This window comes from Cervus canadensis, chromosome 32 (assembly GCF_019320065.1).
Source record: "Cervus canadensis isolate Bull #8, Minnesota chromosome 32, ASM1932006v1, whole genome shotgun sequence".
NCBI lineage: Eukaryota > Metazoa > Chordata > Mammalia > Artiodactyla > Cervidae > Cervus > Cervus canadensis.
This window is the reverse complement of record NC_057417.1, coordinates 38,522,612-38,539,707: the sequence shown is the minus strand read 5'-3', so window position 1 is coordinate 38,539,707 and position 17,096 is coordinate 38,522,612. Positions and strand designations below refer to the sequence as shown.

General features: G+C 51.3%; 1 protein-coding gene across 2 annotated transcripts in view; it reads left to right on the top strand.

Moving 5' to 3' along the window:
- The window catches only part of CRAMP1 (cramped chromatin regulator homolog 1), a 45,289-nt gene that overhangs the window by 19,682 nt on the left and 8,511 nt on the right, over nt 1-17,096 (top strand). For both annotated transcript variants that reach the window (XM_043455277.1, XM_043455276.1), the window contains exons 7-14: nt 8,527-8,612; nt 9,086-9,209; nt 10,213-10,294; nt 10,762-11,895; nt 12,991-13,168; nt 14,998-15,179; nt 15,261-15,335; nt 16,784-16,865. In XM_043455277.1, the coding sequence (XP_043311212.1) occupies nt 8,527-8,612; nt 9,086-9,209; nt 10,213-10,294; nt 10,762-11,895; nt 12,991-13,168; nt 14,998-15,179; nt 15,261-15,335; nt 16,784-16,865 (1,943 nt within the window). The remainder of the gene's footprint in view (nt 1-8,526; nt 8,613-9,085; nt 9,210-10,212; nt 10,295-10,761; nt 11,896-12,990; nt 13,169-14,997; nt 15,180-15,260; nt 15,336-16,783; nt 16,866-17,096) is intronic.

The following is a 17,096-nucleotide window of genomic DNA, read 5'->3' as shown; positions in this document are numbered from 1 at the left end:
TTAAATCTCATTGCATTGGTCGCAGACCCAGCAGCATAGAATTTGGCACATGTTTATTAGACTTATCAAGTTAACTTTGTAGAGAAGTAAATGAAAAATACAAGAAAGGAAAGCTCGACTCCCATGCACACAGAGGAGTTACTCTGCTGCCTGTTCTGTTGAAGTCACACTGGTGGAGGACTCAGAGGGGTCTCTGCATCGCTCCGTGTGAGCAGGGCTGGGCCTGATTCTCCTGCAGGTGCTCCTGCCCAGCCTGGCAGGGGCCAGGCCTCCCTGTGCTAGCTCCAGCCTCCAGCCACTCCTAGAACTTTGATTTGTGAGAAGAGGAAAGGGATCGTAACCTCAGAACGGTCTCTAGTCATAAAGCATGCCCTGTTCAATTTCTCTTAAAAAAAAAGGAAGTCCCAAAACAGCAGTTTAACGGAAAATGTGGTTATCACAAATACAGGTGCCACGTGACATGGCTCCCCAGCTCTTTAAATCTTGCTGCTGCTGTTGTGTTTGTCTGGGATGGAAGGGCAGGAATGTCCACTTGCTTCAGAACCCTTTACTGGCAGGAGCTGTGTAAGAACTGACCCGTTGTTCTTGGTTCCCACTCCAGCAGCATCAGAAGGTCCTGGGAGTGCTCTGCTGTGTGTGTTTCCCCTGGGTTGAGGGGCTTCAGTCTCATGCTCTTGGTCTCAGTGGAGACCGTGTTCCCTGCAGGCTCTCATCATCTCTGAACCTCCCCTCCTGACACAACAGTGGGGGGAGCTGGCTCCTGGGGTCTGCCTGCCTAGATAACTGTTTCTCCTAAATTCACAGGCTCAGAGAAATTTAAGTAAAAGGAAAAACCAGAGGAACTAATCCCAATTAAAAGAACAAGAGGATAGAGAAGGGGCGTCCAGTGGTGACAGTGGTTCTGATCAGATCAGGGAGGGACCAGAGAGGGAATGTGATCTCCCCTGAGTCACGGAGGGACTGGAAGAGCTGAACAAGAACCCACGCCTGTAACTGAAGACAGAGGGGTCTTTCTGCTACACTCTTAACAAACAGACCCTAAGATCTTTGCACATTATCTTATGGGAAAGACTGCCTAGAGTCAGAAAGAGCCGAAAAGCTCTCCTGGGTGACTGTTAGTTAATGAAGCCAGTGTTGGATGGATTGGATCAAAAAATGACAGGCGCTGAAACAGAACCTGAGGAGGGAAAAGGAAAGTGGACCCTCACCTTCAGGATCCACTGCCAGAAAGCCGCTCTATTTTTGACCTCTTCCCACAAGCAGAAAGCCCTAAGTAGAGCCTGTGTGACTGTTCCGTTAAAGCAGGCTGTGAAGGTAAAGCCTGGTCGCAGACTGCAAAGGGCCAGAGTGAGAGACCCTCTGCTTCCTGTGCTGCAGTCAAACATGGGACACCAGTTTTGGTTGAGCCATACTTGCCAGGTCCCCAAAGGAGGCTGGCAGTGGACGGGATCGTTGAGTACATGTGCTGTGGCCACTGGAGCCCCTCTGTCTGAGGCGCTCAGGCCCTGACCCCACCCCACCATGGACTCTGGGCTGCGCAGGTTCTGCTTGTCCCACCACCCTTCTCCTGGGACTGCTCTTCCCGCCGAGTGGTGCCCCTGTGAGAAGCCTTTGTGTTCATCAGCTGTGCCTTGTAAGAAGGAGATTTTTTAAATCCTTAAAAAAATAAAAGAAGGAAGGAAATCTCCTGAGAGAACAAATAATGAAATAGACCTCTCCAGTCTACCCCATGCTCAAAAAGGAGGTAATAAAAATGCTGAAGAAGTTAAGGGCTATCATTAGAGATGTAGATCACTGGCCTAAGGATCTAGAAAGTATAAAGAGGAGCCAATCGAAATCAGACAACTCAATTACCAAGATGAGAAACCGAGCTAAAGACAGTAAACGGGTAATTAAATAATGCAGAAGAACGAATAAGTGATCTGGAAGATAGAATAACAGAAATCCCCCAATCAGAACAGACAAATGAAAAAAATGAAAGCAACATACAGGATCAGTGGAATAATATGAAGTGTGCCAATCTACGCATAAAAGGAAACCAAAGAGGAGAAGAAAGAGAAGGGAATCAAAAATACATTTGAAAGTTTCCCAAACCTAAAGTGGGAAACAGTTTTAAAGGGACCAGAAGCACAGAGGGTCCCAAACAACAAGAACCCAAACAGACCTACTCCAGGGCACATCATGACAAAAGATAAAGAGAGGATTCTGAAGGCAGCAAGAGAAAAACAAAGAGTCAATTACGAAGAAACCCCCATGAGGCTATCAGCTGATTTCTCTACAGAAACGGTCCAAGCTAGAACGGAGTGGCAAAATAAATTCAAAGTCCTGAAAGGGAAGAAATTTCCATCTAGGCTATTCAACCCAGCAGGATGATCATTTGGAGCTGAAGGAGAGAGAACTTCAGAGACAAGCGAACACTCAAGGAATACAGGCATACTGACCCTACCCTTTAGGAATAGTGAGAGGTCCTTTCTGAATAAAAGGAGAAGCAGCAGTCTATAGGAAAGGGAAATATCACAATAGGAAAAAGAAATCTGTTAAAAGGACTAAAGATCACTTTAGATAAGCCAGTATATAGATTTTAAAAAATAAAAAAATTCTGAGAAAGCAATTGTAACTACAATGAACAGCAAAGGATAAACATGAAGATGTAAGATAAGACCTCAAAATCACAAAATGTGGGGGAGGGGAATAAGGAAGTAAAGACCTTTTGGAATGTATTTGTATTTATATGACTGCCAGTGTAAAGCTGGTAGATACATTTCTGGGTTCACATATTTGAGAACCAAGGTAACCACAAATCAAACAAGGAGTAAGGAACTCAAGAATGAGACCAAAAAGAAATATAAAATTAACTGGAAAACAAGATTTAAATGGCATACTCATCAGTAGTTGCTTTAAATGTCAATGGACTAAATGCTCTAATCAAAAGATACAAACTGTCAGGTTGGATAATAAAAGAACTTACAATAGGCTACTATAAGAGATCCACTTTAGAGGGAAAGACACAGAGATTGGAAAGTGAGGGAATGGAAAAAGATATTTCATACGAGAAATGGTGAGAAAATGGTCACAGTACTCATATCAGACAAAATAGGTGTTAAAAGCGATATGGAATTCTTGATGGTCCAGTGGTTAACACTTCGTCCTTTACTGTCATGGCCCTGGTTCGGGAACTAAGATCCCACATGCTGCAGCTCCTGAGCTCATGTTCTCTAGAACCCGTGCTCTGCAATAAGGGTAGTCTATGCATTGCAACATGAAGCCCTTGCACTGCAACTGGAGAAGGCTCATGTGCTGGGTATATGAATACCCAGCACAGCCAGAAACAAAAAAGTGAAAAATCAAGTACTAACAGACACAAAGGGGAAAATTGATGGGAATGCAATAATAGTAGGAGACTTTAACACCACACTGACATCAACAGACATATTTTCTAGACAGAAAATCAATGAGGCAACAGAGATCCTAAATGACACAATAGAACAGTTAGACTTAATTGATAGCTACAGGACACTACATCCAAAAAAACCCAGAATATACATTCTTTATAAGTATCCATGTAACATTCTAGGATAGACCACATACTAGGGCATAGAACAAATCTCAACACGTTTAAGAGAATAGAAATTATTTCAAGCATCTTTTGTGATCACAACTGCATGAAATCAGAAGTCAACCACAGAAAGGGAAATGAGGAAAAAATGATTACACACAGACTAAACAGTGTGCTACTAAAAATCATCAATAGGTCAGAGATGAAATCAAAGAGAAAAAAAAAATCGTGAAGACAAAGGCAGTGAAAACACAACCATATGAAGTCCATGGTATAGCAGAAGCAGTCCTGAAAAGTTTATAGTCATACAGGCCCTTGTCAAACAAACAAGAAAAAAAACCAAATAAACCTAACCTACCACCTAAAAGAATTAGAGAAAGAAGAACAAACAAAGTGTGAAGTCAGCAGAATAAAGACCAGAGAGGACATAAACAGAAATTAAACAATAGGAAAAAAAATCAATAAAACCAAGAGTTGGGTGTTTTAAAAGGACAAAAATACTGCTAAATCTCTAGCCAGGCTCACCAAGAAGAATAAAGAGAGGACCCAAATGAAGTGAGAAGAAACGGCAACTGACACCTCAGAAATATAAAAAAATCATTAGAAAATATTATGAAAAGTTCAGTTTTTCAGTTGTGTCCTACTCTTTGCAACCCCATGGACTGCAGCACGCCAGGCCTCCCAATCCATCACCATCTCCTGTAGTTTGTACTCAAACTCATGTCCATTGAGTTGGCGATGCCATCCAACAATCTCATCCTCTGTCGTCCCCTTTTCCTCCTGCCTTCAATCTTTCCCAGCATCAGGGTCTTTTCAAATGAGTCAGTTATTCGCAGCAGGTGGCCAAAGTATTGGAGTTTCAGCTTCAGCATCAGTCCTTCCAATGAATATTCAGGACTGCTTTCCTTTAGGATTGACTGGTTGGATCTCCTTGCAGTCCAAGGGACTCTGAAGAGTCTTCGCCAACACCACAGTTCAAAAGCGTCTATTCTTAGCGCTCAGCTTTCTTTATAGTCCAGTTCTCACATCTGTGCATCACTACTGGAAAAACCATAACTTTGACTAGAAGAACCTTTGTTAGCAAAGTAATGTCTCTGTTTTTTAGTATGCTGTCTAGGTTGGTCATAACTTTTCTTCCAAGGTGCAAGCATCTTTTAATTTCATGGCTGCACTCACCATCTGCAGTGATTTTGGAGCCCAAAAAAATAATCTGCCACTGTTTCCACTGTTTCTCCATCTATTTGCCATGAAGTGATGGGACCGGATGCCATGATCTTTGTTTTCTGAATGTTGAACTTCAGGCCAACTTTCTCACTCTCCTCTTTCACTTGCATCAAGAGGCTCTTTAGTTCTTCTTCACTTTCTGCCATAAGGGTGGTGTCATCTGCATGTCTGAGGTTATTGATATTTCTCCTGGCAATCTTGATCCCAGTTTGTGATTCATCCAGCCCAGCGTTTCTCATGATGTACCCTGCATATAAGTTAAATAAGCATATGAAAAGTTACATACCAACAAAATGAACAACCTAGTAGAAATAGAGAAGTTTTTAGATATATACAGCCCATCAAAACTGAATCAAAAAGAAACATAATTTGAGTAGACCAGTCACTGGAAGTGAAACAGAATCTGTAATTAAAAAACTCCCTTCATATGTATAAAATAGATAACTAGTGAGAACCTACTGTATGGCACAGGGAATTCAATGAACTGTGGTGACTTAAATAGGAAGGAAATTTTAAAAAGAAGGCATGTGTGTGTGTATATATATATATGGGCTTCCCTGGTGGCTCAGCAATAAAGAATCTGTCTGGAATGCAGGACACCTGGATTTGATCCCTGGGTTGGGAAAATCACCTGAAGTAGGGGGGAATGGCAACCCACTTGAGTACTCTTGCCTGGAGAATGCCGTGGACAGAGGAGCCTGGCAGGCTGCAGTCCATGGGGCGGCACAGAGTCGGACACGTCGGAAGAGCCCACACAGCCGCAGCAGCGTTTGTGTGTGTAGATAATATAACTGATGCACCTGCTGTACAGCAGAAACCTCCAATAAAAGTGTAAAAAAGCTCCCTGCAAGCAGAAGTCCCAGACTGACGGCTTCACTGGAGAATTTTGCCAAGCATGCAAAGAACTTATATTAATCCTTCTCATACTCTTCCAGGGGGCTGACGGGAGGAAACACTTCCAAAGTCAGTCTGTGAGTGTACCATCACCCTGATACAAAATCTAGGCCAATACTAAAAACGATGACCGGCCAGTATCTTTGATGAATTCAGCTGGAAATCTCTCAGCACAATATTAGCAAACCAAATCCAACAACACATATAAAAGATCATATGCTACAATCAAGTTGGATTTGTCCCAGAGTCCCTAGGATGGTTCAACACCTGTGAGTCAGTCAGTGTGGTTAACCACATCAGCAGAAGAAAAGACCATGCAATCATCTCAAATAGATGCAGAAAAAGCATTTGACTCTCACCAAAGTAGGTATGGAGGAAACATTTCAACGTAATAAAAACCAATCTTGACAGACCTATAGCCAACATAATGCTGAATGACGAGAAGCTGAAAGCCTTCCTTTTAACTTCTGGAAGAAGACAAGGATCCCACTCTCATCACGTCTATTTAACAAAGTATTGGAACTCATAGCCACAACAGTCAGACAGGAAAAAGAAAGAAAAGGCATCCAGACTGGAAGGGAAGAGGTAAAGTTGTCATCATATGCAGATGACATGACTCTATATAGAAAACCCTAAAGACTCCACGCAAAAGCCACCCAAACTTATAAAGTGAATTTAGTAACATAATAGGACACAAGATTAACACACAGAAATCCATACCATTTCTTTATGCTGAAATACCAGAAAGAGTAAAAATAACTTCTCAGCCTTTGGTTAAGGTCAAGGGTAGAAAGAGTAAAATCATGCTTAAAATTGCATGAAAAAAAATTAAAACTTTAGAAATAAACCTGACCAGGGAGGTGAAAAATTTCTATGTTGAAAACTATAAAACACTGATAAAGGAAATCAAAGATGATTCAAGGAAATAGATATCCCATGCTTTTGGAGTGGAGGAATTAATATAGTTAACATGGCCATACTGCACAAAGCAATCTGTAGATTTAATGTGATCCCTATAAGATTACCCATGATGTTTTTCACCTAATGAGAACAAGTAATCCTAAAATTTGTATGAAACCAAAAAGACCCAGAACTGCCAAAGCAGTCCTGAGGGAAAAGAGCAAAGCTAGAGGCATAACCCTCCCAGGCTTCAGACAATGCCACAAAGCTACAGTAATCCAAACGGTGTGTGGTCTTCATGTAAACAGACCTTTGGATCAGTGGGAGAGAATGGAGAGCCCAGAAGTAAACCTACACACCTCTGGTCCATTGACCTTTCAGAAAGGAGGCAAGCGTGCACAGTGGCGAGAAGACTGTCTCTTCAGCGAGTGGTATCGGGACAGCTGGGCAGCCAGTCACATGTAGATCAGCAAGGTTAGGGCACGCCTTCATGCCATAGACAAGAACAGACTCACAGTGGCTAAAAACGCAAATACAAGGCGCAGCACTGCAAAGCTCCTCACAGAGAATATAGGCGGAACATGTACTGACACTTGTTCAGTCACTCCGTTGTGTCCAGTATTTCAACCCCATGGTCTGCAGCATTCCAGGTTTCCCTGTCCTCCACTCTCTCCCGGGGTTTGCTCAAACTCATGTCCATTGGTGGAATCTGAAAAATAATGCAAATGAACTTATTTACGAAACAGACATAGATTCGTAGATGTAGAAAACAAACTTACGGGTATCAGAGGGTGAGGGGGTGGAGAGAGAAGTTAAGAGTTGGGGGTTAGCAGATATACAGTACCATATGTAAAAGAAAGAAATACGGAGTTACTGTGCAGCAGAGGGAACTGTGTTCAGTATCTGTTCTTCTGAAACACAATATCATAGTTCAATTTTTGAAATAGGTAAAAAATCAAAACAGTCATAAAAGCAATGATATCAGCCTTGAACCTTTTGTAAAACATAAACCTATGTTTGTTCACCAACCATTGGGTGGCTGGCCAATGCCTTTTCTTAGGGGCTTGCTCCGTGGAGTCTTGTGGTGGTTTTATTTGGAAGTTCTAGCCAAGACACGTCATTTGTGATTTCCTGTTTTCAAGTGGAGCAAGAACATAGAGGCTGCAGGGACCTTCCTGATCACCCCCAATCTTTCGTAATTGTCTGGCCCACCTTGTTTGGCTGCAGTCTTGAAGACAATCTACCTTTATTGAGTATTGCTGAAGCATACCAAGTGTGTTTTCAGAGGGAGCTATTTTTTGTGGCTTTTATTTTTCTTTCATTAGTAGTAGTATTTCTTTTTGTAATTTGAACATTGTATAAATTGCTGCCACAGCAGTATTCAGAGAGAGAGTCACCCACAGCTATGACATATGTTGGGCAGGCCCCACTGATTCTGGACCTGCTGCAGGTCAGTGCGGGGAGCACAAGCATGTAGCACCCCCACCTGCTGGCTTCTAGGGCCCCAGCCTCCACTTGACCCCCAGTGTGGTTTGCAGAGGCCTGAGTGACGTCCCTGACTCGTAGAGGTGGGGTGGGTTGAGAGGTTACGTAGAGGTGGGTGAGCCCATCTGCTCTGGGGCAGAGGAGGGGAGGGGGCCTCCAGGGAGCGGGCTGTTGGGTGGGAGGTGGCAGGTGCTCGTCGTCACCAGGCAGGAGGGCAGGTGTGTCCTGAGCGGTGGGCGCCGCCTTTGTGGCCAGCTGCCTGCTCAGGGAGGTCCAGGCCAGCCTTGTCATCTGTCGTGTGACGTCCGCCTGCCCGCAGCCCTGGGAGCTTCTGCAGGGGCCCCCTCACGGGGCCGAGCACAAGCCCCGGAGGCCAGGCTGGGTGCTCGGCCAGGGCCCTCCATCACTTCACAGGGTGGGAGTGACTCTACTCTGAGGCCTCAGCGCTCCTTCAACCCCTCTCCCAGGGCCACCACAGTCCGGTACAAAGGGAGGAACCTGCGGATCAAAGCACCCATGTGCCGTGCCTTGAAGAAACTCTGTGACCCCGATGGTACGTCAGATGCAGCTCCGCTGGGGTGGGCCAGGCCAGGCGTTGAGGGCCCGTTCCCGTTGGGGAGGCTTGCTGGACGGCTGCGTTTAGTGATTTCCAGCCTGAGCTGGAAACATCCCATGGTGTCCCGTGGTGGCCGAGCCTGGGTGATCCACTCTTGGACCGCAGCTCCAGGCACAGTGGTGTGTCCACTCAGGCATCTAATCCAGCTCTGAAGCCCCAGCTGTCCTGAGATGGCACATTGTAGGTGTCAGGGCGAGTCTCCCATGGCTGGGCCAAGGGCCTGGCACAGCGGGTGTGCGGCGGCTGTGGCAAATGTAGAGCCGCTCCTCGCCCTACCCCCTCCAACTTTCCCCAGGGCTGCTTGCCCCTCCTCCTCTCTGGGCACCTTAGCGGTCTGACCAAGAGCTTCACCTCATCGTCGAGGTCCGTCTGTGCCCGCACAGATGATGCTAAAGCCCCCTCTGTCGCAGGCCTGAGTGACGAAGAGGACCAGAAGCCAGTGCGCCTGCCCCTGAGGGTCCCTGTGGAGCTCCAGCCACGGAACAACCACGCCTGGGCCCGCGTGCAGAGCCTCGCCCAGAACCCACGGCTCAGGTGAGGTGCTCGATGTTTGGAGCGGAGCGAGCTGCAAGGGACAGGGCTAGAGGGGCCCCTGGGGGAGCAGCAGCCACCCGGTGCCCCGGCTCCACCTGAGGGTCGCATGAGGGCTGCCTCAGCGTGAGGTCCTCGGACTCCAGGGCTGCGTTTGCGTCGCTGGCTGGGGTTTTGCAAGCTTAGAGTGGGTGTGAATGCATCGCAAGGTCACAGACCAACAGCTTCAGGGTCTTCCCGCCTCTTTCCCTGAGACCCGCTCCCTTTTTTCTCCTGCCGTGTCTCTGATGTGTGTATGGCTATGCACTGGGCACCCAGGGTTGGGTCATTCTCCAGTTCTCGTTATTTTGTATATTAACGGTGAGCTTTTTTTAAGGGCCCAGTTCAGGGCGTTGGGCACCTTGACGGTGTTGTACAGACGTGACCTCTCTCTAGTTTCAGAAATTTTCTTCACCTAAGAGGAAACCCCATGCCCACCTAACACTCATTCCCCATCCCCTTGCAACTTCCCCAGGCCCCACCAGCCTCCCTACACTGGTCCTTGTAGATTCACCAGTGCTGGATGTTTCACATCAGCAGAACTGTATGTGGGTCCTTTCTGTTTGACCTCAGTGAGCATCTGGTCTCAGGGCTCATCTGTGTCATAGCCTGGGTCAGGACTTCATTCCTCCCATGCGTATTTTTATTTTCTTGGGCTTCATTAAGCCTGCACCCACTCTTTGACCCCTGAAGGAGCTGGTAGGAGAAGGGCCGTTGTGCCAGGCCCTGTCCTGGTTGAGGCCTCGTCCTGTAAAGGGCGCTTGGGTTCTCTTACTTCTTGCAGTTTCACATGGGCCTCCAGTTTTCTCAGTTTGAAGGGTTGGTGTTAGAAAAGAGGCCAGGGGCTCTGCATGGACACTGTGGCTCGGGCCTAGAGAGCCCGGCGGCATCTTGTTGCCACAGCCTCCAGGACTCCCAGAAGGCCCCGCGCGTCCCAGCCCCTGTCTCTGTCTGTCGTTCTCTGCAGGATGATCGTGGAGCTACATCGGAAGGTCTCCAGCCTCATTGAGTTCCTGAAGCAGAAGTGGGCACTTCATGAAGTGCGAATCGTATCTTTTTCTTAGTGAAACAACCCCCAGACCCCATAGCACCTGCTGCCTGGGACTCGGAGGCATCTCCTTCTCAGTCCTGGCTTGGCAGCAGAGCCCTGGGGTGTAGCAGTTGGGCCATGGGCTGGTGTGGAACACAACTAAAACCCACAGCCGTTCGTCCTCTGGGCTTAAGGTCTGAGCCCCCTTTGTGGCTTCCTCATGGTGTGAGAACTCGTGGCACAACAGCCCTCTATGCCTGAATGGCTGCCGTGTGGCCCACGGGCTGTGGCCAAGGCACCCCTGCCAGCAGGTTAAGGGAAATGACTGAGGTTAGCTCTCCATCTTCATGTCCTGCGCAGTCCCCAGCACAGAGGGCGGTGATGGGTGTGGGGCCCCTACAGAAAGAAGTGCCTGTCCTGTCTCCCCGAGGCCCACTGGCCTGGGGGCATGAGCTACCACAGGTGGATCCTTGATGGTGCACTCAGCGGAAGACGCTGGAGGAGCGGCAGCTGCAGGACTCGTTCTCGGAGCCGTCGCAGGAGAAGGTGGCGCTGCACTTGTTCCCGGGCGAGAATTGCACCCTGACACCGCTGCCAGGTGTGGCCCGGGTGGTTCACTCCAAGGCCTTCTGCACGGTGCACTGGCAGGAGGGCGGCCGGTGCAAGCAGAGCGCCAAGGACACCCACGCGCTGCCCCCAGCCCAGATCCTGGGCATCCAGAGCGGGCAGGGCACGGCCAGGGGCCAGCTGAAGTGCCCCAGGGCCGTTTCTGAGGCCAAGGCCGGGGGGCGGCCCCCTCCCTCCACTGATGCCTCACAGAGCTCCGGGGAGAGTTCCCCAGAAAGTGCCCCTGGGGAGGGGGCTGCCACGAGTTTCAGCAGCCCAGACGCCCCCGACAGGCTACCCCCGGGGCTGCAGGATGCCGGGGGACGGCTTGAGAAGACCCCAGCAGCTGCCGCTGCAGAGGGCGGGGACGGCCCCGCCCAAGAGCCCGGGGCGCCAGTGTGTGCCTGCGGCCAGCTCCCAGATCTGGAGGATGAGCTGTCCCTGCTGGACCCCTTCCCCCGCTACATGAAGTCATGCCAGGACCTCATCATTCCCGAGCAGGGCCGCCGTGCGGACCCACGGCCCGCGGCCTGGCCCTCCCCAGAGGCCTGTGTCACGGAGGGGGCTGACCTCAGCCGGGCCAGGGCCCCATCCCCTGTCCGTGGCCCACCTGGCCCGGAGCCTCAGCCCAGCCCCGGGCTCCAGCCAGACGTCTGCACTAAAGACTTGGCGGACGCACCTGCGGAGGAGCCTCAGGAGAAGGTGAGCCCCTCGGATCCTCCACCTCAGGGCCAGCCTGCCACCAAGCCTCCAAAGGACGTCCCGGCCAGCCGGCTGGCCCAGCAACTGCGCGAGGAGGGCTGGAACCTGCAGACCTCCGAGAGCCTCACGCTGGCTGAAGTCTACCTCATGATGGGCAAGCCCAGCAAGCTGCAGCTGGAGTACGACTGGCTGGCGGTGCTGGGCCCAGACGCCCCAGGACCCCACGCCAGCTCACCGCCCGCCGCCTTCCACAAGCAGCGCCTTCTCAGCTGCCTCCTGAAGCTCATCTCCACTGAGGTCAACCCCCGACTGGTAAGTGGGGTCCAGAGAGCAGGGATTGGCCTCGGGGAAGTTGGTCGGGGCCCAGGGGCTCCCAGAGGAGCTGGTCCAGGGCTGGCCTCTGGTTCCCTGGAGTAGGGTGGGGTGCACAGGGTAGGCAGTCAGGGCCCTGGTGCCCTGTGGTACAGGCCCGCGTCCTGTCCCGCGGGGCTCCCCAGCTGCGGGGAGGCCACTGTGCCTGAACATGTGGGCCACGGGGACAAGCATCAGACGGGGGCACGGGGGCAGCGTGGCCCGGAGCTGGGAACAGCGCAGGTTTCAGTGTGCTTGGGAAAGGCCTTCCTGGGGGCATGGTTGGGGCACAGCCAGGGTGCAGGGAGCAGAGCTGGGTGGGGGCTGGGCTGGGTGCAGTGTGCCCCGGGGACCTGGTGGGCAGCTGCCTGGGAGGTGGCTGGTTGGAGTGGTCTGCGGTTCCTCGCCAGGCTCCCGCTTGGGGAGCAGTGGCTGTGATGGCCCTGGGAAAGGGCGCCCTGTTGGGTGGGCCTTGCCAAGGCCAGCGAGCAGAGCCCCACGTGGGCCAGAAGAGTCAGCTCTCCTGGCAGGAGAGCAGTGGTGCTGGGGGCCGGGGCGGTGAAGTCACAGGGCGTGGTGAGCGGAAGGGGTGCCCGTGTGGTGGGGGCCCGGGCACTCGATGGCAGCCGCGCCTGTGGAGGTTGTGGCCTCGGGCAGGCCCACGAAACCCCTGAGGTGGGGGTTTTGACTCAGCAGAGGGCTCTTTGGCCGTACTTGTGTTTAGCATTAGAAATTACTCTTGTGTTTCCTTTCTCTGACTCACAGAAGAGGCTTTAAGAAGGTGAATCCCTGTGGCTTGCCACTCGGCGTCCCCTCCTGTCACTGCAGGGGACAGCCTGTCTGTGCCACCATGGCAGTGAAGGCAGAGGGCTCCCAGAGGACAGTGGCTCTTTGCCTGGGGGCCTGGGGCGCTGAGTGTGTGTCATGGCGTGTGACCTCTGGCCCTCTGCTGTCCCTCCACACTCATGTGTTTCTGTGCCTCTGCCCCGGGCACTTGGTCCAGAAGCATCGTCCATGTGCCAAGTTGGTCCATGTCCCGGCCCGTTTCTGTCCCAGGCTCCAGAGACGAACACTGGCTCCACAGCCTCTGTGAGGCCCGCCCAGGAGGAGCAATCAACAACACCGCCAGGAAAGGTGGTGACCGTGAGCTCCCGCAGCCCGCGCTGCCCCCGAAACCAGGCTGCCCTCCGCCACAGCAAGGCCTTCTCGCCCAGCTCCGTACCTTGCTCCTCAGGTGAGGCTCGACTGGCCACATGCGGTGCTGGGCCTGCAGGGGCCTGGGGGCTCCACTGTGTTGGCCACAGGCTGGTGGATGGCGTGCGGGTACAGAACTCACCACCGCCTCATGGAGAGGGGGAGAGCAGGGCCCAGCACAAAAGCCCTGGGGCACTGGGTGTGGGAGCTGGCAGGAGATGTGGGGGACCCTGACCAGTTTGTTCACCTTGGGGGACCTGCCTTCTGAGGTCACCTGCAGCCTCTGTGTCCTGCTGAACTGGTGGCTTAGAGCCTGAGGAGGGCTGGTTCTTTCTGAGTCTTACAAAGGCTGCTTTTCTTTTCCTCTGAAAGAATAATGAGGCCTTCAGTTAAGGGATTCCCCAACAGCTGAACACAAATCTTGGAAAGCAAGACGGGCTTACCTGCTGGTCCACAGTTGTGTCTGTGAAGTATTTAAGTTCAGGGTCTCTTATTCGGTTATGTGGCACATAAAATCCCAGGACAGACAAAACCCGTTTCCCTAAGGCGTCGATTTACTTACTATTTTTATTAGAAAAAATACATTGTCGTGGCTGGAATTGTTTGTTCTGCATGAATTGTAAAGAACGAAGCTGGTGGAGTGTCAGGTCCCCTTCTCCTGCTGTCGTGTTCTCTGTTTCCCTCCTGGTGGTGGTCCTTCTCCTGGCGGTGGCCCCCTGTGGGGCAGCCACAGGCTCTGAGCCCATTGTCCTCAGGGCAGAGGCACGTTCATCAGAGGTGAACCAGGGTGGTGCCAGCAGGTAGGCTGTGTGATCTTCTCCACCTTCTCTCTGGGCTTCAGTTTTGTAATTCTGTGAACTCTTAAATACCCACATTTTCCCTTGATTGAGGATGCTTCTGGCTTAGGCACCTGCAGTTCTAGAATCCTGATAGGCATTGGGAAGATACGGTCTCTGGACTCAGTGTGTGTCGATTCAGCCTCACAGATTTGCAAATAAAGAACAAAGAAAGGGGACCCGTCTCTTCCATGAAATAAGCTGCAGTAGCGGCTGTGATGAAAACAGTGAGCAGAGTCCCCAAATGTTGTTCAGTTGCTCAGTCATGGCCGACTTTGGCGACCCCATGGACTGTAGCCCGCCAGGCTCCTCTGTCTATGGCATTCTCTAGGCAAGAATACTGGAGTGGTTGACCATTTCCTCCGCCGGGGGATCTTCTGACCCAGAAATCGAAACTGCATCTCTTGAGTCTCCTGCATGGGCAGGCAGATTCTTTACTGCCGTGCCATGTGGGAAGCCCAGAGTCCCCAAATGGTAGTTCATAAATGTTTCATCCTTTTATCTTTGGGTCTTTTTTCTGTATACTCAGACTAAGACCAAGAGGATCAGCGGACCATGGTCCACAGCTTGCTGGTTGTAAATAAAGTTTTATTGTAAACTTTATTTAAATCAAGTTGTAAATGAAGTTTTGTTTTATTTACATGGCCACTGGCTCACAGGTTGTCTGTGGCTGCTCTTGTGCTGAGTTCAGCAGAGACCGTGTACTCAAGGCTGACTTCTTGTCTGGCCGTGTCCAGAGAGCATTTTCTGACCTCTGGTCTAGACTGGATGACTTGGAAGGTGCATCTGCCCTTCCACTGAGGTCAGCAGAGGTCAAGGAAAACTCTGATGTAATTACTTGGTGAGGACCAGAATTTCAGGGAGAGAAGGAGAAAAGCAGCTTCTTACAGGATGGATATACAGGAGATTTCTTCCGTGGACAGCAGATAGGGTTGTCAAGAATTCGTTTCTGATTTTCTTCCCGGTGGACGCCCTTCTGCACTGGTGGTGTTGCTCGGGGAGTACTGCTGTCATCTCCCTTCTCCGTCTCTAGGTCTGAGAAACCCTCCGAGGCCCCTCTTGGTGGCCAGTCCCGCCAGCACGGGCAGCAGCGACTCAGATGGTGGCCTTTTTGCCGTCCCAACGACGTTGCCGCCCAACAGCCGGCATGGGAAGCTCTTCTTTCCCAACAAGGAGACAGAGCTGACGTTCCGGCAGCACCTGAGCTCCATCAGTGTAAGTGGGGCCCTGCCCCCTGGCTGCCAGGCCACCTGGCCACGGACAGGGCGCATTGAGCCCAGCACTGTCTCCCCACAGATGCAGTCGGACTTTTTCCTGCCAAAGCCCAGGAAGCTGCGAAACCGGCACCTGCGGAAGCCGCTGGTGGTCCAGGTCAGCACCCCGCCCACCTGCGTGCCTCCTTGAGGGCTGGCCCGTCCCGCCGGCCAGGTTGCTCAAGACACGCTAGTGTTCTCCTGTGTCTCAGGTTTCCATGTGAAGTGAGGAAGTCCTTATCCTTTCCTTCTCCTTGTTAGTAATTAGGATAGATAGAGTAGTCACAGCGATCATAACTGTACCTGAAAATAAAGGCAGTCTCAGCACAGCATGAAAACTGCTTAAAGGAAAAGAAAGAAAGGTCTAGGGATTTGGGTTCCAAGAATGTCTGAGATTGGACTATATTTGAGGCTCTCAGAACATCTATTTATAAACACGTCAGTGGAAGCAGTTGGCAAGGTTTATGGGTCGGCCAGAGGCCAGATCTCCCCTAGGCTCGTCATCATGAGGCTGGGAGCACCGTTGGACGCAGCCTGCAGACCCACAGGGGAGAGCTGGGTGTGAAAGGCCCAGGAGAAAGGGGGCGTTCTTACGTGGAGGTGACAAGATGAAGGAGGTGGCGCTGAAAGAACTGTAGGCTTGGAAATTGATGAATGTTTGTGAATTAATGCATAGTTCTCCTTTTACTAGATGCAGAAATCTATTCCTCTTTTGGAATTAATTTATTTAGGAATGAGGCATTGCATCACAGACCTCAGAAAGGAAGATGTATTCCAAGTGCCCCATGTTTTTTGTGCAGCCTGATATAACATTGGGGCATTTAATTTTTAGTGTTTTTGGTTAAATACATAGACACTTCCTGGCTTGGAGGACGCGCTGCAGTCCAGTGTCGCAGCCAGGATGCCCTTGCTGCCTACCCGTGGCTACTTTGTGTTGTTTGTCAACAAGTTTATTGATACTTACGAAGCCTGCCCGTTTAAAGCGTACAGTTCAGGGTTTTTAGCATGTTCATGGGGTTATGCAGCCCTCCTGCTGCGTCATCTGAGAACCTTCTCATGCCCCAAACAGAACCCCTTACCTGCACCGCCCCCTCCCAACCCTGGAGCCACTTCCTGTCTCTTGGGAGCTGCCTGTTCTGGGCATTTCACATAAATGGAATCACATTTCATTTGTGGTTCCTTCACTTAACGGTTTTTGTAAGAGTTGCGCTGGCACACGGCCCCGGTCCCTCATTTCCCTGCTGTGCGCGGTTGCTCTCACAGCAGCGGGGTGGACATGAGTAGCCGTAACAGACCACACGGCCAGAGCCTGCAGGTCCTCCTGCCTGGCCCTCTCAAAGAGGCGCAGGGCTGGCCAGGGATCCTGGGCCTCTCACCTCGTGGACAGCCGGCGCACCGGCTCAAGGCGCCTGGCAGAGCCCAGGGAGGCGCCCTGCGCCCCCAGGGCTGCCGCGCCTCCGGCCTTGCTGGCTGGCGCTCAGCGTTTGATGTCGACAGCCAGCAGCGTCGGCATGAGCCTGCTGCTCGCAGCTGATGAGGGCCACCCTTCCTGGTTTCTCTCCACAGAGGACGCTGCTTCCGAGGCCATCTGAAAACCAGTCCCACAACGTCTGCTCCTTCTCCATCCTGTCGAATTCCTCTGTGACCGGTGGGCACCGCGGCTCCTCGGGAAGCTTTCCTTTCCTCGCGGCCCCGACTTGGAGAACACAGGCGTCTGTCCCCGTGGCTCTCTAAGTTACCTTCCAGGCTTTCCTGGGTCCATTCTGTCAACGCACGCAGGGGGTGCAGCTGCAGTGGGCCCAGGCGGTGGTGTGGGCAGGCAGGTGTGGGCTGCTGACCAGTGGTTTGCAGGCACTTTCCTCCCCAGGTGGGCTCACGT